The sequence below is a fragment of the Anas platyrhynchos genome, chromosome 1 (genome assembly GCF_047663525.1).
Source record: "Anas platyrhynchos isolate ZD024472 breed Pekin duck chromosome 1, IASCAAS_PekinDuck_T2T, whole genome shotgun sequence".
Classification (NCBI taxonomy): domain Eukaryota; kingdom Metazoa; phylum Chordata; class Aves; order Anseriformes; family Anatidae; genus Anas; species Anas platyrhynchos.
The window spans coordinates 127,376,735-127,403,455 of NC_092587.1; the positions used below are offsets into that span (position 1 = coordinate 127,376,735).

Here is a 26,721-nt window from a genome sequence, read left to right on the forward strand (position 1 = left end):
TTTGGTCTCCCTCTGAAGGCCGGGGTGAAGGAAGTATGAGCAGGTGACTGATGATCACTGTCAATACAGCCTGCAGACAATATGTGAATTACTTTAGCAGTCTCCCTTTGCCCCCCCAGCTCCCCCTCCCCTTCTCCTCTCTTAAATCAACAAATGCAAATAGCTGCCTCCTTATTTGCTGCTATCTTGGAGGCTGCCCTGGCAGCATGGGCTTTGTTGTAGTCCCTGCCTAGTGAAAAAAGCGGCTTCAGCCTTAAGTCAGAAGAAAAAAATATCAAATGGGACCTGAGCCTGCCCCTTAATGGCTAATGCTGCTAATATTTGGTCCTCTGGCGTGTGCAGGTAGGCAGATGCTGTGCTGAGAATCCTTGCTGTCTGTGTTTCAGGAGGGCTGCCCGCAGCGGTTAAACTCCGTGCTTTGTTGCTCTTTGTCTGTAAATATCCTCCTGGAGAGGAGTAGGGATTGCCCAGCGGGTCGAAGCTCATACCTGTGCTCGTAGACCCTGCTGCCATTGCGCTTAGCTCTGTCTGTAGCACTGGCTTTATTTACCATGGGAGAACAGATACGCGTGTGCGAGATTTCAGCAGAGGCACGAGGAGTTTGTAAACCCATGTTTACGTACGAGTTTATGATCCTTTTATTAAACACCTAATTGCATGGCATGACTAAATAAAAAGAGCTGCATTTTACAGTCGTGTAAGCCTAATGTAGGACATAATATATAATACTGTTTAGTACAGCATACAGTTGATATTTGTCTGCTTTTCCAGAAGCATTGCTCAATGCAAGTTGTCACTCAGCAATTCAGATACATGAGCCTAATGCCTTGCCAGGAGGTGGTTAAAATTCTCCTCGGTTTATTTTAAGCTGTCATTGCCTATGAAAGTAAGTTTGGGTATAGACAAATACAAGGAAAGCGATTGCTTTCCACGTCAAGAAGGTGGTCCTTCTCGGGTACCTAGGGATATAATGTCTGTATTTAATGTTTTAGGATTGCAGCCAGCCGTACTGAAGGAGTTTCTCCTGACCTGCCATTCAGGAATATTAGATTAGTTTGGCTGAACCAGACAAATCGCAGTGTATGTAAATGCTCCTACAGCTTTAGAAACGTGTGTCTATAGAACCTGTACTTTATAAGAAGTCTGCTTGCAGTGTGTAGTTCGTCTTGCCTTGACATTTTATATTGCAAAAACTTTGTAACAGGTAAATAAAACTTCAGAGTTAAAGTAACAACAGTTGTAAAGCTGGGTAACTGTTGAGGTGGCCATCACTTGTGCAGCTAGATGTTAAAACTGCTGCTTAATCTCCAGGTATATTCACGAGATCTCCTTTCAAATATATATTTCATTTGCTTACCAGAAAGTCTCAATGTGCTAATGGTCTGGGGGGGGAGAATTATTACAAATTCACCAAAATCCAAAAAATTAACTTTTTAGAAGTCACCCACGTTAAAGTTTTAGTCTGCAGTAGTCCTTTGCATCAGGTGCTGGTGACTGACACAGTCAAAGCCCACTTGGACCCTAGCTTGTAATACTTGTAAGTCACATCACGTGAAGCTCACAGCGTTTATAGTTCAGGTGGATCATGGGGAGCTTTTCCTGCATCAGGGAGCCACAAAAGGCTGTGGGAAAGACAGTGTCATGCTAGAAATCCAGCTGATCTTAGTGTGAAGACTTGAAATGCTTTCAAAGATGCTGTGTGTTCTCCTTTTTCCCACACCTCCTGTAACAAGGGTGGTTTGCTGTCACAAAATCTCCCATTTTCATCCTCTGCTTCCCTCTCCCTTTCAGCTTTTGCATCTGTCCGCCAGCAACCAGTCCAAGAAACAGCATGTAGTTCTTCCTGGGCTCTTTGGGTCATTGCTTTGTGCTGGCCACCAGTAGCACAGTGCAGGGCATCTCCCTGATGCTGTGTCCATGCACTTAGGTTCTGTCTGACATCCTCCTGGTGTTTTAATCCATCTGTTGCTAAGAGAAACGTTACAACAAAATCATCATTATTACTTCAGAGAGGTGAGATGGGTGGAAATGATTGCTAACTAGCAAGTGTAGCTCAGAGAAATCTGATTACAGCTTGCAGGTTCACATCAAATTATAATGCAGTCACAGCACATTCACGCCGGATCCATTTCGTACTGCAGTGGGAGACTGGAGAGAACCAATTCAGTGTTAGGAATGAATATAGATGTCATTTTATGCTTTAATTTTGGAAGTCCTTCTTCTAAATAAAAATTGAAGTCTGGATGGCTCCTGGCAGAAAAAGCTGGGTACAATTATGTGAACTTAACTTTCTAAAGTAGCATTTCAGACAAATGCTTATTCGTGGTACTTTGCCTAGCTCCACTTTCTCCTCTTCAATTGGATGATTTCTTCACTGCTCCAAATCGCTTTGTAGCTTCCTAGAAGTAGTCGGCATGTCTTGTGATAGTGGGAAGTGCTCTGAGAGGAGAGGGGATGTATTATGGGCTGTATAACTTGAGAAGCATTTTGAAGGCCTTCTTGATGAATGGCACTCTAGCTTGTTATAATGAAAATTACAGAAAGCATTTATAAGGTGAGTGGATTAATACTTTTTTTTTTATTTTTATTTGAATGTTTTTTTTTTCTTAGGCAAGTCCCTCTAAACTAATGGGTATAAGAGTTTTCTCTTTGGCTTTAAAGAAGTTGAATAGTTTCATGCCAACTGCTTGAGTTCAAACTATCCACGTATATTTCTTTTACGATGTGAATTGTGCACTACACTTTTCTTTTTTTTTTTTTTTTTTTAAGCCTTTATTAGAAAAGTTGCTTTCCATCATTCATTTTGAGGTTTTCCCCCCCTTCCCTTTTGTTTTTGTTTTTCCTCAGTTGCCATTACAAAGAGCAGTGCAAAAATCCAATCTTCCCCTTCCAAAGTGACCCGGCGTTCAATGCAGTCTCCACAGAAATCTGCTCCAGTACCAGCGCAGCGAGGCAGGAAGCCAGGTCGGGGCAAACCCCCTGGACAGTCTGCAGTTCCCAAGAAGGGCAGGTCTCCTAAAAATACCCCCCTGACCAAAAGCACCTCTCATACTGAGAATCTTAAAACAAGGAAAAAAAGTTTAAAACCGGGAAAAAAGGTTAGTCCTTATCTACTATTTTACTTTATATTGCAAAATTTTGTAGTGAGATTTTTTTTTATTTTTTATTTTTTTAATTTGATTTTCTGGCTTTTCTTCAGCCTTCAGGGCTTTAACTGTCTTCATAGGAAACAATCTAGAATAGCTATTCTGGAATATTTTAGGATAAGCTTCTGTGGATTATTTTATTCTAGAACAGGAATACCGATTTAGCTTGATTTTATGGGTGAGTTGTTGCTGTTGAAAATGACTCTTCTGGAATGGCCATTTTCAGAAATATTGCAAGAGCCAGGGAAACCTTTAGGCTTTTCAGTCTGGATTATTTTGTTACTGAACCATATGTACACAGTTTGCTTACTTCTTTGTCTCATGTTTAGCAACAGAGGGTTAGGAACATCAAGGGTTTTGGCACAAAATGTAGGCATCTTAAGTGTGCAGGTGGACTTGCCATGTTAATCTCTTGGCTACCCCCTTGTCCTGGAGATCGTGCACGAACCACAAAGCTTCCTCCCAGGCAGTGGGTTTCCCCAGGTGCGAGCCTGAAAGCTGTGGTGCCTTTTTCACCTCAGAGCTGACTCCGAGGGCTGGATGATGCTCGGGCACCACCAGCTGCCATCGGGTCAGCCCTGCTGTCACCCCATTCCCCTCCACCAGCACTGGCAGGTGAATGATCGCAGGGTGGGCTGGTTCAGCTGCCCACACACCTCTCCCTTCTACTCCCATCTTTATCTGATCCCCACAGAGAAGCACGAATGCTGCTGCTACTGTGAGGAAGGGCAGGATCACAGCCGGGCAGATTCAGACAAGCCCTGAGCTGCTGTGGAAGCTCAATCTGTTTCCTGAGGCTCGTTCAGCCCCTGCAGGGTGTTGAGGCCAGGCTCTGAAGCAGCAGCCCTGCAGTGTCTTTCCCCAGACAGTTTGTGTCTGCCACCCTGTTGCTCCCTGCTTTGCATTAGCACAAGTTGAGGGTGGGAGGCATTGCTTTTTGTTGGGTTTTCTCACCCCCATCCACCCCCAGCTTTACAAAAAGTGGAAGTTTTGCTTTTTTGTGTTGTTTTCTTTTTTTTTCCCTTCAGCCTGGGTCAGTGTGGGCGTAGAGGAAGAACTGCAGGTGGTGCAGGTGAAGGGATGGAGGAATGGCACAAGTGGGACCTCTCCCATCAGTGCTGGTCAGTGTGAAGTGCTAGTGAAACACCTTTATTGGAGCACACCTAAAAGACGCTCACACGAAACTGGAGCCAGTCACTTTGCTGAAATGATGGCAGCAGGGTAAGGAATGATTCCAAGGAGTGGAAAATGAACCCTGAGCGGTCTCTCTGCTGCCTTCCCCTCCCAGTCAGGCATCCAAACTGGTGCAGGTGGTATCCAGCTTTATCTCTTGCTTAGTTTATGAAACTTCCCAGAGGCAGAGGGTAAAGAGAAGAAAGCTGCGCCCACCCGGACAGACTGAGCTGGTGGGCAGGGTGTTCTCTGTAAATCTGAGGGGCTTTAAGGGAGATCACTGAATGCATTTTGTATCTTAAGGAGGTACTCAGGTGGAGCAGGATGTGCGCTTCTGTGTTAAGAGTTTTGTGCTCCTCTGCCTGTCACGAAAAAGAAATAGTGACTAGTTGGAGGCATCTCACCTTTAGGAGAGGCTTTCTGGGCTGGGTGATGGGAAACATCTGCGTGGAGCACTGTGCTTGGTACCTGCTCTGTGTGAGGTCAAATCACTTCTGATTTCCTCTGTGGGACCAGGGAACCGAGAGTTAAGGTTTGTAGGCTCTGGGTTTGAGCTATCCATCTAACTCGGCCTATCGCTATAGTAACTTCTGCATTAAAAACTTTAAAAATGAGCTCCTTTTGAGAAGCCATGGAAAGTTTCTATTGCTAAAGTACGTGGTAGGATTGCCAAGACGTTACACACATGTGCAGTCTTTGCAGCGTTATACCTGGTACTGTTTGAGTGAGGAGAGGGAATCACTCTGTGGGAGCTCTCTATCTGTGGGGTGTATTTGACACGGAGGGCCACGGAGCTTACACACTTCACAATGAGTACACAAATGTAGTGTAAGTGATAACGTGCTTAGAGATTGAAATGCCTTTTTTTTTTTTTTTTTTTAAGACAGATACAGAAAGAAACCACACACTTTTCAGACTGTGCAGTTGTGCTCCAGATGTGAGCTGGCTGTGTGTTTGGGAAGGTTGGTCTATGCCTGATGGAGTATAGATTTGTTCAACTTCTTAACTCTTACACTGAAGAGGCAGTCTGGGGCTCTGCCTTTTTAAACTCATTATGCTGCTACGTTTATCATCGTGCAGGTATTAATTTGTATTACACAGCTAGGAGTGTTAAGCTGTCTTGTCATTTTCTCCTTTATTTAAATGTTTTCTAAGCTTCTCCATGAGGATGACATGCATGTTGGGTTTTATTTCCCATTCCCAACCCACAGCGTGCACAGTATGTTTTTTTTTAATTCTGTCACAATGAAGCAGAAATCTTTTTGCATCTCTTCCATCGTTTTTTAAAGTACACTTCGCAGAACAAAGCCAAGCATTCCTTCCAGACCCACTGATTAACACGTACTTCTCGAGGAAGGGCCTTGGACTGAGTGTGGATCACAGCCCTAAATCTGATCCCACGAGAGCAGCATCCACATCAGATCTGTGCAGTCAGTGGGGGCTGGATGGTGTGCAGGGCCAGGTGGTGAAACTCGGACCAGGCAAATCTGCTGGGCTCTGCTGGGAGGACGTAGCTTTGCTGCTCCTCTGTTTGGGGTTGCAAAATGAGAACTTTAGTTGAACAAGCACGATACGCTGTATTTCCAAAACATGTCTTCCGAAATAAGGAAAGGACAAGGTAAGAAATCACTGAGTAGCCTCACCACACTTAGGTGTTTGTGTGGCTGGTTCTTCTTAGCTTGGTGTTTGCGTTTTGTTTTCATGCCTCATTTCTCCCGTTGCCTCCCTCCATGTCCCTCTCAACTCGACCACTGGTATTTTGCAGCATGACAACAGCCAACTGGTCCCCTGGCGAGTCCCTTCTCCGGAGAGGTTTCAGGAATGTCAGGCTTCAGATCAAAAGCCCAGACTTCCTAACTGCATTTTTGTTCTCTGTGTTAAGGAGGAGATTCTCAGTGCTGAGGATGAGACCTTTCTGCTTCCCAGTGTTAAGATGCATGGGCAGTTTCTGACAAGCCATACATCAATGTTTGGCTCGGTGTTTGACCTGAGCCACTCACTCACAAAGCAGCGCCAAACCTTGGCGGTCTCTCTCTTGTGTTCGTGGTGATTCCCTCCAGTACCGTGTTGTCAAATAGTTTCTACAGCCAAGCGTGTTTTCTCTGATCTGTAATGAGCACAGAAATTTTCTTTAATGTGCTGTGGGTTTTGGAAGGAAATCAGTTTATTCTCTGTAGGTGTTCTGCGGAGGTTAAGCACCGTTGCTCTTAGGAAGGTGTGTGTTTTGATTGCGTACTGCGTAATTTTTAATGTATTATTTAGTAAATATCGTGCTTGTAAGAGTGGTTACTGGTAGGTGGAAGCTTCTCTTAGGGAACTGACTGATTTTTCTCTTAACTACAGAACAATGTCAGACCACCAGAGTCAATCCAGAGTAGCCAGGTCTCCGCTGCCTTCAGCAGTGTCAAGACCTTGGGTAACCTCTTCCCTTCCTATTCTTTTGTGGTAGGTAAGAAAACGAGAACTTAACCTGTTCTCATGCAAAAATAAATGGTGTAGGAAGAGGTGAAGAACTATTTTCCAATTAATTGCTTCTGTTATTTCGGTGCAGTTTCATAACACGTCAGAGCATGTTAGAAGTGCCTTTCTCATGTATATCTCTTTCCTAAATCCTGGCCCAAACCAAATTACAACACCATTTGCTTTTCCTCAGTTGGAAGGTAAGGCATGCTGACCAATTTCCAAGTCCTTGGGCTACGAGCTCTGGTTGTCTGTCATATGATAGGCTGCAAATAAGTTTGGTTTGGGAAAAGAAGAATATTTTGGCAACCCATGTGACTGGATTATAACTACGGGTTTATTTGATATCTTGCGTAAAACACCCATTCCTGAAAGTGATTAGTTGAGAATTTCAGCCCATTTGAAACAAGTTGAAGGAAAATGTAGATGCACTGTAAAGCTGACAGCTGAATTTGAATCAGGATTTATATGTGAATATAAATATATACATGGCCCAGTTAATTTATTGGAGTTATGATAAACCCAGATGATTGGAAGAATATGGCCAGGAAAGTAATCCAAAACACCTATTCTGTGATTCCTAAAATGTAGAAGGGTTATGAATGGATACATAAAAACTCATTGGTTTTTTGCTCCTTCTCAGGTAGAGGTGGGTTTCTTTTTAAGTCATTTGTCTTCTGCTACTTCACTCAAGTAGCTGTCAATGCAAATGAGCAGTTTCTGGACTTCCTTTCCTGGATTTCATCGTCTTTGCAGTGTGTGGTACTTTTGTAATAAGGAGCTACACACACTCCTAGTAGTGTGATTACTGATAGTAGAAAGGGTTAGTATGCTACTTAAGACATTAAACATTTTGACTTTGTTTATTATTTTTTTTCTTGAAACAGAAAAAAATCTTCCCAGAACAACTGTCTTCCGCACCACCTTCTCCTCTTTCTTCTCCTGATGGGGACAGTGGCACTACACAGATACTTAAAGATGGAGGTAGTTTATCTGGTGCAACTGCAGCAGTTATATCCACAGGTAAAAGTAAAAAATAATGACATTTTCAGTGTGAAATTGCTTTCATTTCAAGAAAAATAGTTATGTCATTTTATGGAAAATACACTATAAACTTATTACAGCAAATAATGAATCGCCTACTATTTTTTTTAAGGTATTTGTAGGTTGCTGTGCACAACTAATATTTAAATGCCTACGTTATAGCAAGAAGTGGTGGAACAGAGAGACTTTTGGTAGATCTACTAGACCTGGCTAGTGCTAGACTAGTACAAACGAGACTAGTTTGTTTCTGTCTGAAAGAGAAACTGTGTGGTTCTTCCATGTCTGTCGCACTCCTCGATATATGAAAAGGGAGCAGATGTAGCTGAAAAACCAATATGATACTCAAGCATCATTCACACTTGACTATCAAAAAACAAAAGTGAGATTTTGTCTCTCTGGAGCCTTACATTAAAAAGCAATTCCATTAAAACCAAGTTAAGGCGATCAGGGGAAATAAGTCCCTCCTCCCAGAACAAGCAAACTTAAGGGCAATGAAAAGTATCTTAAACAGGGTGGGCAAAACAAAAATAAGCTACTTAATGAGCGAACTCGTTGAGGAACTTGTAACCCTGTAATGAAACAATTTGTATGTTGTCAACTGAAATCTCAGAACTTTCTAAAAAGTCCATAAATTATGATAATTTTGTTTGGGGTACTTTTGACATTTAAAAACTGTTCTTACAATAGAAGTTGTCAGGCCCTTCTCAATCCCCACTTCAGTGATGGATGAGGGGAAAATACCTACATGTTTCCTAGGAAAATAAACCTTTCAGGATTCAGTTGTTACTGAGATCAGACAGAAGATGTCACAAAAACTCTTCTTGCTGATGTGTATCTTTTTTTTTAATTCATACAAGGATGCATCCTCCAAGATGAAGACATCAGAGAGTAAGCTGATACACACGTAGATAGAAGATCATTGGAACACTTCACAGAAATGTTTCATTTATAAAAGTCAAATGTTTTTAACTAAGCCCGAATAGCACCGCAGTTAAGACAACGTGGCAGCCTTTTGTATAGCGAATGCTTAGGTTGTCTGCTTAATCAGCACAGAAAGACATTTTTTCTTTAAGCTATAATAGTGCCTCGGGTCCATCCTGGCCATATAATAGTCAAAAAGAATGAAAAATAAAAAATCTTCAGTTATGTCTTTTCCTCTTATTTTTTTACAGTGTTGTTCATTTTGAAAGATTTTCATAGTCCCTGTAAAAAGTATTTTCGAAAGTCTGGTTTGCTTCTGTGATAAGCTTTAAACCACCTCACACAGTTTTCAGAGAAGCGTGTTCCTTTTATTTAGCAGAGAAGGCCAAGCTGTAGTGTGGAAATCATACACTAGTGGTTTGGGGCTGCTGAGGATAGGGCTGCTGGCCATTATACCTGCACGTGGCAATGCTGCCTAGGTGCTTCTGAACGGGCATCCATGGCAGGCATATGCCTTAGGGTTTGGTTTGTGGCAGCTTCTCAAATACGAGGGGAAAAAAAAGGAAGCAATTTGGTAAGGCCAGATTTTTAGAATTGATTTTTGGTAGTTCAGAGGACTTGCCGGTAGTTTTTACTTTATTGGTACTGGGGTGCGAATAGAGATGAGTCAAAAGAATAGCACAGATGGTGATGGCTTTGTTTCCTTGGCAGGGTAGAGAAAGGCTGTAGGGATCAGAGGGAAGTGGCTATGGGACTGAGGCAGGAGAACCTCAACAAAATGCAGAGAGAGAACTTTCTGCATGCTCAAAAAGTATGCATGCATGATGGTATGTGTGTTCCACTTTGGGCTGAACGGTACATCTTGTCATCAAGACTCAAACTGCAGAAACAGCTTGCAGATCAGGCGTGTGAAACGTGTCTCTATTTTTCTGTGCACACCAGCTGTGATTAAAGCAGAAGTACTCTACAGTTCACACGGCTCCTTCTTTTGCAGTGTGTGTTTATGTCAACAAGCATGGAAATTCTGGGCCTCACCTGGACAAGAAGAAAGTTCAGCAGCTTCCAGATCACTTTGGGCCGGGTCCTGTCAATGTGGTACTTCAGCAGGCTGTACAGGCTTGTGTGGATTGTGCCTACCAGTCCAAGACCGTCTTTGGATTTCTGAAATCTGGCCATCACGGAGGGGAGATGATAACTGGTATGTGAAGATGTTTGATTTCTGTTTCTTCGCAACAGGGGAAGGAACTGCAGGGAGTTCATATCATTTTTGTAACACATAAGCACAGTCAAGAGTATATACTTGGGAACTCTGTTATTAAGAGAGCACTGGTGGAGTGTAATTTATCTCAGCGTGGGCCGAGGATGTTCTGAACAATTCTTAAATTAGAATTCAGCAATAGAGAAGTTAAATTCCATGTACACTCTGCAGTTAGGTTCCTATAAGTAGAGCTTGTGCACCTCACTTAACAGCTGCAGCCAAACATTTGTCAAGTAAGCTCAGTGCAAGGGAAATATCAGATTTATTAATTCAAGTCATTCGCATAATCTTATCCATACATAGTATTTGTGTTCTTAATGCCTTAAGCAAGTGGGTGAAAAGTTTCCAACTAATCTGTTTAGCTTCCAGGCAAGTGATTCCACATGTTAAATTTGCTGCTTCTTCCCTTCCCCCGTTCTCTAGTCTCTTAGGTCAGTGTTCATCCACCTATGTCCTCTATTAAGGAATAGGTTTATCTCTGCTACATATTAATGGCAGGTCTACAGATAAATTATCCATATATCTCAAACTGAATAGCTGCTGGTTGACGTTTTTTTTTCTTTCTGGGCTAGGAAATATTCTGCAGAGCAGTTAGCACATCAATTCATAATTCCATCACTGGTAGTAAAAAGACTTTGCATTACTTTAATCTCCTTACATTAACACCAGATGTGAAAGATGATTAGTGGGATACAGGTTTAATTAAATCCTCATAAAAGATGTTGCTGTCTAACGATATTTAAAACATAGTACCCTGACCTGCATGGAGCAGAGCTTCAGTAGTCCTTGCCTATGTATCCCCATGAGTTTGTTCACAAAACGGGTGCTTCTTCTCTTCTGTGTAGTTCTTATTTATTTACATTCACAAATTCTGTAGGAAAAGGAATTGCTGGGTTACACCAGGCTTCAATACAAGGCCTGGATTCAGTAGCCCTGGAGTTGAGGAACCTGCCTCTGTAGATTGCTCCCAAAGCTCGGTCCTGCAGCTCACTCAGGTGTTAGAGCCACAAGACTCCAGTGAGTTTCTTGTGGTCTTGAGCTCTTGTCTTATCGGCTTGTCAGGCAGGTCTCTGAAAAGCTGGGTGAACAAACACTTAAAACTCCGTGTCATTTGATCAGAAATTTTCGTGTGATACATTTTGAGAAGCACAAAATGTGACTTGGGTTAATGTAGCACATTACAGCCGGCTGTGCTTGTGAGCATCATGGAAAAACAGAAAATAAACAGTAGAACAAAATGAGAGAATGAAATTGTGTTTTCTTGTAGAAATTTGTTTGAAAGTGTTTTTAGTGTAGGCTTTTTTCTTTTTTTTTTCTTTTTTTTTTTTTTTTTAAGACTAGCAAGAAAAATAATTTGTTGCATCAGAGACTAAGCAAAGAAATCTAAATCTTCTGTGGACTCACGAACTTTAATGGCAAGTATTGTATCTGCCATAGGAGGAAGCTGTATTCTGGGACATGGATAAAATAATCTTTCTGGAATATGTGTGAATAATTAGTGGGTTCTTTGGTTCAGCTGCCAGAGAAAATAATTGTTTTGAATGGAGTTGAATTTAGCTTTTTTCCCTCTTTTCTTACTCAAAACAGAAACACAAACCATTTTATTTTTGCTTGATGCATAAGGTTTCAATTCAGGCGAATGCAACTGAAAGGAAATTAGAGGCTTGATTAACAAGCCCACTCATGGTGGTAGTGTCAGCCTCTTTTTTTCCCCTTGTAGCTCAGAGACTGTGGCGTTTGGTGGATGAAATAGTCTGAGTTTCAGATAAATCTTCTCAAGCAGAGAATTAAATCAGTCTCTTGGGTGATTTTCTTCACTATCAGACAAACACATTTGTCTGATAGTTTAGCTCTCAGCCTTTCTCCTGGCTTTCTGTTTCAAACATGCCTACACAATGGAAAGTAAAGAAATGCGAATGACTTTTCATCCCATGGGCTGGGATTGCACAAACAAGCTCCATTCCCTCTGTATTTGTCGTTAAATGCCGAGGTTATTGCACCTCGGAAGTACTCCTTTTTATTTTCAGCCCTGGCATTTATCTAGGAAGCAAGAAGCATGTGCTGTATCCACAAGCAGAGCCGACTGTTGTGCCTGTGGATCTGGATCCCTCTCCTTTGCTTGGAGTTCCTGTGGTTGCCCTCGGGGGTTTGGAGTAGGAGGGAGCTGTGTTTGCACTGACTGAACCCTTACTTGTGGATTTTTCCCATGGTCTGCCTTGTTGGGGCAGTCAGATGGCTTTGGAAGTTTCTTGCTTTATCCTCTTGACAACTCAAAGATAATATTGTTCTTTTCAATGCTTCTTTTCAAAATGAGACATTAAGATGTGGAGAACAAGTAATTTCCCCAAGGCCACATAAGACTACCTGTAAGGCTATTATAAAGTGTTTTAAATTGTGGTTGGAGCTGACAGCACTACCTTGCAGTAAATACCAGGAGAGCAGCCTGTGCTAGGTCTCACAGCCCATTTGCTCTCCAAACGGGTCGAGCTGCAAGCAGAAATACGCCAGCAGAGACCCGTTCCCCAAGCAGGAGGTAGGGAACCTTGTGGCTGAGCCACATGTGTGTCAGTAGGATTTCATCTCAGCATTGGAGTCTGGAAAAAATGAATGGGCTATGGAAACCTGTGGGTCCAGGGCTTGTCCCTGTGGTACTGACTCTTAAATTTTAGGCACTTGTGTTGGGTCATGAAAGCAGACAAGAGGTAGCACATTATTGTTGATGCTCACCCGTGTTCTCCCATTAATTCTAATCATAAGCTTGCTTATGTTAGCAGTGTAAGTCACACTTGTGATTTCCTAAGGAAGCCTAAAATATGCTAAAGCTTGGGCGTTTTCTTTATTTTTCCCTATGTTATCGCCTCTTCTGTAACACAGTATGGAAATGTCCCTTGCCTCAGATCTGTAACTAAAGACTTCCTTGTCATTTCTGTTCTTTTTTTTTTTTTTTTTATTGGTTCATTTTTGAAAATGCATCTGCCACCAACAAAACGTGATCCTCTACAGCTCTGCTTGTCATTTGGAAACTCGTGCTAAAAACAGAAAGCTGCTTGATAGGCTGAAAACCCAAGAAGACAAATCGATGCATAAACCTGGTGTCTATGCTACTTCTTCGCAACCCTAAGCATAAGTTACAAGTCTGGTCCTGTTTCGTTGTAATGTCTGCCTAATCAGAAGTAACTACATTCAGCTAATGTAATGGTGATTGTTTATCTGTGTCCCGGTGATGCTTGCAAGATTCAGTCTTTCCAAATCTTACCAACTGTCACAGAAGAGGCAAATACCATTAACAACATCAGTCGGAATGTTTGGGGGATGAGGAAGGAAGTCAGCAAATAAAAGACGCTGGCACATGTCCAATCTCTTCGTAATTGCTCATTCGAGCCTGTTGTTGTGGTGTCTCCGCCACCTTGCTCCTGTTGAAATAAATGGGAGCCTGACCGCTGCAGAGTTGACAGCAGGACAGATTTCTCCAATGGTAAAATATCAAATGGCAAAACAGTTTCTGCAGTCAGAATTTCAGTGGCAATGGATGCCAGCATAATACCCCTGCCTTTTTTTTTTTTTTCCCAGCAAAAACTGCAATGGGTCTTTTCAGTGTTTTCTCCTGCAAATAGGTGGTGCAGAGGTTACTGCTTTATAAAGCAGGCAATAGAAATTATCCATAAGGTTTCGTTCTGTTATGCTGGTGTGAATCCAGAGTTATTTTATTAACGTGAGTTTCCACAGAAATTTAAAGTGGCATGGATCCAACAGAAGGTCGAATCAGTCCTTTGGAGATAAATTTGTTAAATATCAGAACGATTGTTTACTCCTCTCATGTCTTGCATTGTTTAAATCAAAGCTCCTTTCCTTGATGGTGTTTTGTTATACTTCATGATGCTTGGGGGATGTTTGACATCGTCTTCTTGTTCACAGCTTCCTTTGATGGGGAGAAGCACGCCATCAATCTTCCTTCTGTAAACAGTGCATCGTTTGTCCTACGTTTCTTGGAAAAACTCTGCCACAGTCTGCAGTGTGATAATCTTTTCAGTAGCCAGCCCTTCAGCCCTTACATGGGATGTGCACATAGCCCTACGGAGTATGACAGGAACAAACCAGGTACTATTAAGCAGCTCTTATTTTCAAGTACTGTTGTCTTTGAGAAGCGTGGTGACTTTGTGGAATTTAACTTTTTAATCTGCCTTGCTATAACTTGAATTGTTCAGTTTGTGGTGAATTCGTTCCAGAGTGCACGTGCTTTGACAGGTTGAGATAGCTCATACCACATGTGCAGAAATCATTTTGTTCAGCAAATTCTTCCTTGCAGTCAAACCAGGAAACATATGTATGTTGTATGTATCACTGGGCTGCTACTAAGAGAACAAGCTCAAAACTTCACATTTCATCTGTTCAATTTCTGTTTGAATCATAAAATAAGCTTACAGAAAAACACTCACTGTCTCATAAGAAGGGGCTTGCTCTGACAGGTGATAGAGTTCAGCCCATCCCATAACAGGAAGAAGTCCTTTCTTCCATCTTCATTCGTCTTGCTCAGTGGCAGCTCCAAAATTTTAAATTCCTCAACATACTGTCTAGTCTTCTAGTAGAGAAGGTGGCTTTTGCAGGTGGCTGCTTGTGATATTGTGTATCAGCCCAGTATCTTTCTCTGCTACACCAGGAGTGTAGAGAGAGTGAGAGGGAAATGGCTTGCGCAAGATCTCCCATCAGGTGGTTTGCAGTGCCTGGTATTACAAATCCCAGCCCGAGGGTTATCAGGAGCTGTAGCTGAGAAAACTTTGACATCAGTGCAATTTCACAAGATTCATATCGGGGATGAAGCTTCCTCACAGCTGTCTGGTAGCTGAGTCTGACTTCTAGGAGCTGCTTTAGAAAAAAAAAACATATTCTTTTTTTTTTTTCTCCTCTCCAATGGAGAAATTGTATTTGTTTCAGTCTGTCAGATGAAAGTCATTTGTTTTAACACTTGTCAGAAAAGTAGCCAAGGTCAAGGTAGTTTGGATGATGACAATATAAACTAAACCGTTACTTCATCTTTGAAGGTTTGTATTGAAATGGCTGAGTTTGTGTGACATAAGAAACTGATCTGTAACCTGGCGAATGCCTGATGTATGTTTTTGCTTTTGTCCTTTTACTTTCCCTGTGAGAGTTTTATGCCAGAATAAATAGGTGGTGACTTTCCTCTTCACAGCAAAAGAAGAAATACCTGAATGCAGAAGTGCAAAACGATACTCTCAGGACTCTCCACCGTATACTGCTCCCCTTTCCCCTAAACTTCCCAGGAATGATGCTCATCCATCTGAAGGTAATTACATTGTAGTATTATTATATATGAGGTTTACCTGTGATTTCAGTACTCTCAGTCAAAATGGACTGAGTGCAACGCATGTGTCTAGTTTGTCTGTAGTCCTTGACAGGCCAGGGTGGAAGTGTGTTAATTATTGATCAGTGGCACAGATTTTGTGCTTATGGAAGATCTACTGCAAGTTCAAGAAGTCCTCCTCTTCAACATGCTTGCATTTTTCATGAAGTCACCCAGGCAAATAGGTGATGTATGAAGCCTCCTGCTTCATGTATGGCAATTTAGTAGCAAACCAATTGCCTTGAAATGGATTAGGAGATAAATTAGAAGCAACTCTAATAACTCTGGGCTCGAGCCAACAGGTGAGTAAGGGTGCATTTTGATGATACGATTAAGCTCCATTTATGGCTGGCTGCCACGGAAAGCTGTGCTGATCCTGCTTTCCTCACCTCCTTGTCCTTGTAGCGGGCCCCACATCTCCCTGAATGGGTGGCAAGCTGAGCCCGTGACCCAAAGCACAGAAAACATTTTGGTGAAGCCAAGAGTCTGTGCAGTTTACTTCTCAGGACTGACTCCATGTGGACGCAGATGAGTGCAGGAAAGAGTTGGATAAAATGCAGCTATGGCAAGGGGAGCAGAGCAGCTTCCCCATGGCAGCTAGCTGTTAGGCTGCTCTGGCTCCGGGACAAATAGTGCCTTTGCCTGCCCCACAGCAGAGCTGCAGTAACTGAGCATGCACCCACTCTTCGTCTGCCTCAGATGTGAGGTAAAGCATGCTGGTTTAAACCTCAGTGAGAGATCTATGAGGGAATGGTCTTATTCCCCTTTTGCTACTTAACTAGTTAAGTCATAGTAACTTGTTGATGTGACTCATCCCATCTGATCCATGCTTTCTGTTGCTGCAGTATATTGGGATATAATTGCCAAAGGCTTTTTTTGAAGCCAGATAGAGACGAGCTCTTTGCTTCTTCATATTCTTTTTTCTCTTTTTTCTTTTTTTTTTTTTTGAGGTTCTGGGGTCCTTTTGTAGTTATTAGCCTCAGCGTGGGCAGAAGGATCTCTTTTTCTGTGCAGATTAGAAAATCATAGGATTTCAGTTAAAGCAGAAAAGGAAATCAAATTAAAATGTTCAAAGTGATAGTTCAATAAGAGTCACCATTTCAAATGTACAGTAACAGCAGCAAGACAGAAATTAACAGTCAATACAGAACTGTACCTTTCCTGAAGGAATACTGGGGTAGTTGAACAATATCTATGCAATTAAATCAGGCATTTCTGGTAGGTGACTTCAGGAATAAGCGTAGAGCATTTAATTCGACTGAAATAGTTGTTTTAATTGGACAAAGCAAGCGTTTGAGTTAGAGCTGCATTCTCTTGTAAGAAAGCTCCCTCAAAGAAAGCCAGCATGCACGTACTGCTTTTTATGCCTTGTGGAGTAGTTCGATACTGGATCCCTTTTAAAATCAGTAATTCGTTACAAAGTGCAGTTACCTGGGGTAAAAACAAAAATAAAGAAAGTTTTGCCATGGTTTCAGAAGTTTGAGTTTGCACTCTGTGTGTTTCAAGAGGCAAAGTATTCTCTAGTGTTGTGTGTTTCCCATTAGGGCAGTGTCCTCTGCTGAAAATCTGGAGGTAATTTCATAGCGGTCAGTCATGGGCTGGTTAGCAAGAAAGATCTGCCCCTGAAAAGTTCTGGCTCTATTGAGACATAGTCGTCTTGAAAGAGCTGTTTTGAAATATCATTTGAACGCAAAATGGAATAATTGTGGGAAAGGGTCTTTCAAACAGCTCGTTTTCCTTCTGATCTGCTCAGGGATATGTTCTGCAGATTTTGCTGTCTTTTCTGCTCGCTAACAGTTTCTTCTCAAAGTTTTGAAAGATAAGGGAGAGGAAAGAGAAATAACCCAGTCTCCCTCCCCTTGGAAACAGAGTGTTCCTAGCACTGCAGCCAGTTACATCACGCAGTTATGTATGGCAGAACAACTGACTTCCTATTCCCGGAGGAGCTTCAAGAAAACAAAACGTCCAATTCCTGCTAAGGCCTTCAGTCCTAAACACTCTATTGTCATCCTTACAATTGAAACATAAGGCCATAACGCCTTTTATTAGCTTTTTATTAATTTATCCACAGATCAGGCATTCTGCAGTGGAACCTCCCATGAAACAGGAAAAAAAAACCAGTTTGCTTTCCATACCATTTTTACACACATCTGATCAAAATGTTGAGGTAGGAAAACTGTCATTCATTGCTGCGTTGTTGGCAAGGCTCTGTGTGTCAGACAGCAATCCTGAATCAGCTGTCAAGCCAGTTGACCACTTCTTCAATGAGACTGCAGCTGGGTTTTGTTCGTAGAGAAGCTGGGTGGATGGAGAGGGAGTGGATTGGATGGCGTAGCTGCCAGGCACAAGCACCTGCTGTAAAAGATGATTGCCCCCTGCAACATGCCAGCATTCCCACCTTCTGAAATCCGTGTCTGTGTGTTCTGCTGAACCTTAGACACCTTCGTGTTGCTTTGCTGTAGCTAATTGAAATATCAACTCTGCCTTTTGGTCTTTGACTGAGGTTCCTGTTAGTGTTCTCGTTTCCTACTGATCTAATGTTCTCTTGGTTTCCTCTAATTTTACAGTGCTTATCATTGACTGCATCTGTTATTCTCTTGGAAATTGTATAGGAAGATGGCTTTTGGTTTCATTTTGGCAAGTTGCTGCAGCTACTTCAAGCTGACAAATGTAAAGGGGTTTGTTTTCTTTGAAAACCTCAGTATCCGCTGCTCTGCTTTTTTGATACAGATCTAACAAACTATAAAGTTTGCAGTGGTGGTTTTGGGGCTTGGGTACTTAAAGGCTTCTTTATGCCACAACTATCAAGTTTATTGAAAGATGTTACATCATCTTGTAGATCTTGCTGTGCTGAGTTCTCTAAGCAGGGAGCTGATGCTCTCATTATCCTTGCCCCCCTTTGGGATTATGTTGTCTGAAGACCATTACTGCAAAACACACTTAATGTTCTTCACTAAACTTCACTTTTAAGCAGGTTTCAGGAGAGAGAACCTAAGGCCTCACGGAGCAAGTTAAACATGCTTGAGAAGCTCAGTCTGGTGTTGTTGGCTTTTGTTTTTTTATTTTAGTTTGGTTGATTTTTCTTTCTTGTTTAAGAAAAATGCTCTTCCTTTAGCTTTAATCCTGGTATGTTCCCAACAAATGGTTGAAAGTTGCCATATAAGAGGAGTAATAAGGAGTATATTTTAGGAACTTGTTTTCGCAGATTGTACCAGTTATCCCAAAGAATATGCTACTCCACTAGCATATGTTTTATAACTTTGCTAAGAGTAATTTTCAAGATGGTATTGCGGGGTTTACACTTCTGTGAACCTGTTAGCTATATTTTCCAGCTCTTAGCTCTCCTGCCAAAGCAGCATTTGTTTCATACAGATTTTTACATCATGCTTCCAAGTTCTTTCTCAGGCTAGATGTTGGCCTGGTGCAAATGGAGATGAGTCATACGAGGGCTCGAGAATGGAGTGGTGTTCTCACTGGTTTTTAACTACACGTCGATACAGCATCGTGGTCAGGGTGCATTGTGTTAGTGTGTATCTGGGATTCACTGCCTTCTGTAGCTTTGTGTGTAATTTGTTCAATTTTTATTGATGGCCGCTGTCTCTGGACATGTTGGGATCTACAGATGATAATTGTCCACTTGTTTATGAAGTTATTGATAGAAGTTTTTTGTTTATATTAAAAAAAAAGATCATAGAAATGCTTGCTGAGATTTTGTATGTATTAATGCTAACATCAGGCAATTTAAAATTAAAAAACAATCCTTATGTCCCTGCCCTGTTGGTAATATTTAACAAATATATGTGAAATAATTTATGGAAGGCTGTCTCAAACTTTACATGTTAGATTTATTTATTTATTTATTTATTTATTTATTTATTTATGTAGTAAGGGCCCAGTGATTACTCAAGGAAGAGGTCAACTATTCTACAGTAGTGCTTTCCTCACAGGAGATTCATTACCAGGCTTGGAACCTATAGTTATCTTCAGAAGAACATAGCAAGGATCTAAGTAACAGAGTTTAAAAACCCATTATTTTGAACAGATCAATGCTTTCTTTTTTTTACTTTTTTTTTCTCTTTTCTGTAGCAGAAACGTTACCTATAGAAGAAAACAGCACTTCCAAAGAGCATCGCTTTTCTGAGGACTCTATGGATTCTGCACTTAATTCAGTAAATCCTTCCAGCCCGACCTGTCGAAATTCCACTGAATATCGTTCTTCAGGGAGCACAGCATATTACAGAAATTCCTTTCAGCCAGTGACTGCTACCTCAAATTCAGCCCCTGTCCTGCGCCGGCTCTCCTTGAGCTCTGCTGGGAGCAGCAGTTTCTATGAAGTCAGTAGGAATCGAATACAGAGGAGGATTGAAGGTATGCTCTACGCCTAGGCTTTCCAAAGCATATAGCAGCTTTTATTAACACACAAAGTCCGTGAGTTATGAATAAAGAAGTTCTTTGCCATAGAAAATAGGTTGCGTATGGATTGAGATGTTGTGCTGTTGCCAAGCACGTCAGGCTTGTTAACCGAAGTTCAAATGCAGAACCTAAGCCTGTTAGAACTAACACTGTGGTGCAAGCCAGAGGGGTCTTGCCTGCTGCACTTTCCTCAAACTAGACTGGGCAGTGCTAGTTACGTGCAACTCGCTTCCTGAGCATTTTATCAGCCATTGCTGTGTTGCTGAAATATGGAGATAGGGTTTCCTCCTGTCCCTCTGTCTGCACACTTCAGCTTGCATTTGCCACGTTCCCAAATACCAACATCTTAGGACCCAGGAACCAAATATGAGTAAAAGTAATCCCTCTAGGTATGTCATTGTGCTAATGTTTATGCTGCTGTAAATATCTGCAGTTGTATAAGGTATTTAAAGACAAATGGAACAATTCAGTGTTACTTGGGGGAAAATAAAACATCCTTCATCTTAATATATGGCAAAGAATGAATAATAAAAGCCTGTTGTTAATAGTAAGAATGGCTTATGTAAAATGAAATGTGTTTTCCCTGTAAAGACTAGTGATACTTCTTCCTTTCACAATATTTTTTATCCTGAAAGCTGCAAGTTCCACAACTGGACCGGACCTGAATTCGCTAAAAAGGGAACCTTCAAGAATGTTGAATAAGGATCCTTCCACCTGGTCGATAGAGGAAGTAATGCGCTTTGTGAAAGAGGCTGATCCGCAGGCTCTAGCTCCACATGCAGAACTCTTTAGGAGACATGTATGACACATATCCATTCTGTTCTAGTAGATCTTGTCTATCACACTAATCTCTTAGCATACAGCTTTCATTTCTGTCACTGTCTTTGCAAGTGAAGGTAGAACAGACTCTACTCACTTGTGTAATAGAAGGAGGCTGAAAAAATATTTTTCTGCCTGAAACTCCTCATGTAGTGTTTTGGTCTGTTTCGTAGACTGGTTATCCCAAAGTAGAGAAGCTTTACCTGGTTACCTTTGCACTTGGTCATTCATACTAAAATTCAGAGGTTGAATTGAAATGTTTAATTTGTCTGTTTTGCCAAGCAATGCATGGAGTTTCCTAGGATCTAACAAGATGTTGTATTTAGAGAGAGAAACTCGTAAGTGTTGGTTTCTGTTGCTTTTGGTCTCCCCTTTTCCTTCTTCTCCCTGTGCTTTTCTATGGCAGGTAGCTCAGCAAAGAGCTGCTTTATTATTTCATTTTATACGTGGCCCTCCAAAATGAAGTTGGCTTTCTCGTTAGTGGTATTTCCCCCTTGTTCTGCGCTGGCTCTTACTAACAGATAAATTTCACGTTAAGCTGAATTGAAAGGAAAATGCAAAGTAACTTTTTACAGAACTTCCTGTCTTATGTGCTAGTTATTCTTAGTTGTATAGCAAGACCAAATGTCACTTGCTTTGTCGGGTTTATGTTTTAAAAAAAAAAATAAGACAGAGTGGTTTTCTTTATGGTGTTTTAGGGAACTAATTGCCTGTCTACGGTATGTAATGCTACTAAGAGCTTGGGACTGCTATATTTCAGCAGCTTCTCAACCAGGCAGTTGCAATCTGCCTAAGTTGTCCTCGGTCTTGATCCTAACAATCTGTCTGCCTTAACCTGGATGTAGATCTGTCTTATTTCACGGATTCAGATGGTTTGTAACCCCTTCCTCTGCGTGACTATTTGCATGCACACGCCAGAACCCTCCCACAGCTGTGTTCAAGGTTCAGTGCAAGGCCTCAGTGCTTGGATCATTTAATCTCCAACTGCACAGACCTTCCTTTGCAGCTTTTTTTTTCTTTCCTTGACCTATTCTTTTTTTTTTTTTTCCTCTTTTTCCCAGCTAGTACTTTATTTTGCAGGCTGCTTGGTCAGTTTTTTACTTACTGTAATATTGTTTAGCATCTCACATGCCTTAGTCTTACCGTAAAAATACTGAAATAAATTTCCCTTCAGTGGCCAGGTGTAAATATCAAAGTACTGCACTAAGTTACTGCCTTATAAATGGTAGATACGTTTTTACTGCAGTAGAAACAAATGCATTGTACTTTCCGGTGTCACCATGCAGATGGTTAAAACAGTTGTGTGTTGTTGTGTTTATTCTCTTCCTTCTGCAGGAAATTGATGGGAAGGCACTACTGTTACTGAGGAGTGAAATGATAATGAAATATATGGGACTGAAGCTGGGACCTGCCCTAAAGTTGTGCTACCACATTGAAAGACTTAAACAAGGAAAGTACTAGCCAATGGGGATACCACAAAGGGTGTGTTCACATCACACTAAGCTCTCAGGTTAACAGCCATCACCTTTATTTAAAAGTGTTTTGTTGCAGAAATCATTTGTATTTTTTGAAGGCTCTCTCAAAATGTGAAAAAGACGTCTAGGATAAAGAGGGGAAAAAGAAAATCTGTATTACATTCCAGTATTTTGTGAACTGTTTCAGAAGGTTTGCAGGGAAGGACTGGACTGCTGGTCACACTGGCTGGGGAGCAGGTTGGTAACAGTGCTGAAAAGCACATTTATTCTCCGTTGCAGACTTCAGCCAATGCATTTGTATTCGGAACCAAAACAGCTGAATCCCAAAGGAAGAAAAAAAACAAAAACAGCATCAGGTGTTAATAATTTTTACAGGGGTGGCTGTAAACTTTTACATTGCGAGGAAAATGTAAAAGAGAAGATCTCATCTCAGTAGTAACTGCTGTGCCTGGTCCTCCAGCGGAGTCATACTCAGCTAGGTTTTTCTTCATAGATTTCCATAAAGGGAATAGCCATATGAACAGGTCGGGGGGGAGGGAAGCGTTGTGGAGAAGAGGGTTTAATACAAATATAAGCTTTTATAAAGTGTGATTATCGGTCCTTTGGAAAGTTACAAGGACAAATGAACAGTGTGTTGTCAATCTATGCCGGCGATAATAGTTCTGTTTTGTGGAAGATCATATTGGCTGTATAAACAGCCAGTTCTGGGACCGACAGCTTTGACTGGAACAATGCATCCACCTTATAAACATTCCATCTTTTTGCTAAGTTTGGCATGGATATGTGTGTTCACGCTTTTATATATACACGTGTATGTGTCAGGGAAATGCATACTGTATATGTATGAAAATACACATGCACACTGTACATACGTGTTCAGTCTTTAATGTACTTTGCACTGTGCCAGAGAGAACTGTACGATTTCTTGTTTGTTTGTTTTTTACCAGTAATTTCGGTCACATTCTACTTTCATATTCATTAGCACCTGTTTAATTTGTTGTCCACTCTTGGAGTCAGAAGGTGACAAACAATCAAAGGGTGGATTTACTCCTGCAGGCAAAATCCCTGTACTATGCAATACTCCTGGTTAGTCATCACTGAACTCTGAGCCATGTATGCTGGTGTATTTCTGAAAACACTTGTTTGGTTCTGATGTTTTGGGCTTATATTTCCTTTCAGGAAGTGCTATTATGTAATTGATAAGCCTGTTTAAGGTAAAATTGATGCTGTTTGTGTAAGCTACAAGAACCAGCGGTGATAATGAACCAGTTTGTTGTCACTGCCGATTGTAACATACATCAGGGATAAGAAAATGTACTTTCTGTGTAGGAAACTGAATGTACTGTATGTAATAGTGCAAGTGATGAAAGCTATTTGCTAAGGAAGATGTAGTCCTAAATTGGTAGGTTTTATTATATTTCTTATTGCCTTTTTATATGAAACTATATAGTAAAAATGTATTTTTTATGAATCCTTTTGCTGAAAATGCCTTGTTGTACCAATACTCTGATACTCCTCAGGTTTCAGCAGAGATACTGCTGCAAAATAACATTTTTTGTAGCTTGTCTGAGAATTTTGTTAGTTTAAGTGACTGCAATGCAATTTTAATTTAGCAAGTCGTTCGGGCTTCCAGGCTTGTTTTTATTATTCCATCATTAGACATTTGACACTAAAGGTTATCTCTATTGATTTGTTTTGCATATCTTTTGTGGTGCGTGTATGCTTAGATGAATAATACAAGCACGCTCTTTGTAGTAAGAAAAGGTCAGAGCATTGATTGGAGAAAGCATATTTTCTCTTTGTGTTCGGAAAATATTGACTTGATCATTGGTAAAACAATATGAAAGTTATAGTTACATTGTGAGGAAAACATAATGCCCCACATGTTGAGCATAGCGTTTAAAACTTACTTCTTCTGTGCTTTCTTATGCTGAATTTCAGAGTTCTTTAGCTTAAAAGAAGTACTGCTCATGCAGTTTCACCGAAAACAGTTTTAATTTTTTAACTGCCATTGGCATAGGAGAAACAAAGATGTTTCAAATTTCCCTTTGGCTTTTATGGAATGAGCTTTTTGTACATGGTACTATCATGGGTATAAATATTTGTTCGAGGCTCTGTGTGCGCCCAGGTGCGCAGGGCTTACTGTGAAGTTACAGTACCAGGGTTTCACCCTGCGCTACAGTGGGTGAGATTCATGCGTTCAAAATGTTGCAGCAGAATATATTTTTTATTCTTTATTTTCCATGGGATGGTCTTCTCTGTAAACAGCAATAAAATAGTTTGTTCATTGTTGCCTGTTTTGTTTTATGTGTAAGAACCATCTGTGTGCAGGGGTAGCTGTCATACCTGGCCGTTCGTGACAACATCTGATGGGAGGAAGCTTTAATCAGAAGGATGAGATTGTTCCAATGTAGTTTATCTGAAGCAATTAATTTGAATTTGGGTCGGTCTGTGCTTTCAAAATAACAATTCAGGAATATATTCAACTATTTAGGTTTGAATATAGTATATTGCTGCTTAGAGTTTACTGAATTCTCATAGAAATCACTAAGGGGAAGAGACTCCTAAAAATGAGTTTGTCCTGTGTTCAGGTGAAGATCCGAACTATTTTTTTTAAAGCAGATAGTACCAGTAAGTTTAAACTTCATATACTTGAGGATTTATCATTTATATTATAGAGAAGTCTGTTGTTTTGATGCCTCCCTGCAGTGATCTGCCTGTGTTTAAGAAGCAACGTTAATTGTGTTAATGGTAACCTCAGTTACTTCACAGAGAAGTTATGGAACTTGGAGGTAACAACAGTCCAGAGGCATTTTGCATCTGTTTTCCCAAAAGATAGTGAATATCTTCTTGGTGCATATGCAGTATAAAAGACAACATGGTGTATTGTCATTGTTTTTCTGAGTTGCTTTTCTATCAACAGGGGTTCATCTGCTTATCTGGTTCTGTGTCTTGTAGCCTCTCATGAGGCAGCGCTGTGACACATCAGCGCACGGTAAGATCTCTTCCGTGTAAAATTAAACTGCAGCTGCTCCAGGAGGGCTGGCAGCTCTCATGGCCCTTGTTGCAGAAGACCCATGCAGTATGGAAATGGAAGAATACTGCATGGCAGGGCGAGTGCACGTCGCAGTTGGCGCTACAGCACTTCCAACACATTCGGTGTGGCTGTGTACATGTTGTAGGGCTCTTGCAGGAATGACAATGAAAGAGCAACGTCACATTGGCTGAAAGGATGGAAAGTCTTCCCATTTTTTGTCTACACCACTTCAGTGACTTTTATGCCAGTTGCTCTAAAACTGTGTGATTTTTAAAGCTCGTTCTCCTGTAGACTTTAAATAGTAACTGATAAGTAACAATGGTGTAGAAAGTTGTAGAGAAAGCAAAGTGAAGTGTTCCTAGGTTTGTCCCCTGTCTGCTGTTCGAAGTAGGAGCTGAGGAGTGTGGTCTGTTTTAACGCAGCGGCGTGTGACTGAAACAGATTTTAGAAGTGGATAGCAGTATTTTTTTTTTTTCCTTTGATCGATTAGCTGTTCACATAATAGAGTTAAATGAATGTTTAGTTCCAGCGTTAGATGTGTGAACCTGGTCTAAAAGTTAAAAGGCACCCTTGTGTTTCTATTGCTGCTTAAGCTGAATTGAAGCTATACAGAGATAGGCTGGCTTAGTTCAAAGGAAAAAAAAAAAAGGAAAAAAGACCCCTTGAGATCAATTTCGGAGGTCATATATTCCTCCTCTCTTTTTTTATTGCATGTAAAACTATTGGAGTGAGTAAAAAGTGCTTGCTTGGAATTGCCTAAGTGATGCAGGGAGGCAGAAAGTGATTCACATCCATTTCTCTGCTGAAAGGGTTGCTGCTTTTTTCTCAAGCCTTGCTTGCAATCTTTTGCTCCGTGAAGCTTACTGACTAGCCCACAGATCGTGGGATCCCGTTCCCAACCTGTCAGTGTTCCTGTTGTTTCTGAGATCACGCAGAGCCATTTGGGGGCTTTATCTTAAAATCTGAGGTCTGTTGTAAGCTCGCTGTGTTTTGAGTCAGCAACTTTGAGACATTTTATGCTGTGATTTATTTATTTATTCATTTTTACAGCAGAAACCCCAGAGATTATTAATTTTAAAACAGCAAACACATATATCTTAAAAGGTTCTCCTCTGCCTGTTTGCCCTAAATAAATTCTTACTGCTGTGGCTGTGGAGATGATGGGAGACCTGTATGTGCTTCAAGTATGCCATTACAGTGGTCTGATAGGCTTTTAACTCCCTCCCTTACATGAATCATCCATCCTTGTCCTAGCAGATCATTTTGATTAGCTGTAATTTGTCCCATCTGAATGAGAATCAGCTCCCACCAGCTCCGGAGTCTCCCAGCCCTGCTGTATGATCTAAGGAGTCCTTCCTGAGCTGCTTCTCCCCTTAGCTTTATGGGCTGCTGCTAGTTTTATTCCAGCTTTCATTACCTGCCGTGGAACTGTTTAGTGCTGATGGCGGAGGCTGCACGCCGGCACTTCTTGCCTTGTTAAAATACACGAAGGCATTTTCATCCACTGAGATTCACTTTTCAGCCTCCGAAGTCAAAGCCCTTCCAGGGCAAATCGTGTGAGCAGACAGATGCCAGCGCAGGAGGAAAGGGAGCTCGCATCCCGTGTTGTGCGAACA

General features: G+C 41.2%; 1 protein-coding gene across 7 annotated transcripts in view; it reads left to right on the forward strand.

Annotated features, from left to right (window-relative positions):
- Positions 1-24,360, forward strand: part of SCML2 (Scm polycomb group protein like 2) — a 66,701-nt gene extending 42,341 nt beyond the window's left edge. For 6 of the 7 annotated variants that reach the window (XM_038172929.2, XM_038172932.2, XM_038172928.2 and 3 more), the window contains 8 exons: positions 2,848-3,098; positions 7,667-7,802; positions 9,739-9,942; positions 13,918-14,100; positions 15,191-15,304; positions 19,448-19,729; positions 20,410-20,573; positions 21,929-24,360. In XM_038172929.2, coding sequence (XP_038028857.1) covers positions 2,848-3,098; positions 7,667-7,802; positions 9,739-9,942; positions 13,918-14,100; positions 15,191-15,304; positions 19,448-19,729; positions 20,410-20,573; positions 21,929-22,054 — 1,460 coding nt within the window. In that variant the 3' untranslated portion in view covers positions 22,055-24,360. The remainder of the gene's footprint in view (positions 1-2,847; positions 3,099-7,666; positions 7,803-9,738; positions 9,943-13,917; positions 14,101-15,190; positions 15,305-19,447; positions 19,730-20,409; positions 20,574-21,928) is intronic. The other variant, XM_072028984.1, reaches the window with a different exon arrangement.
- The last annotated feature ends 2,361 nt before the right edge of the window (positions 24,361-26,721 follow it).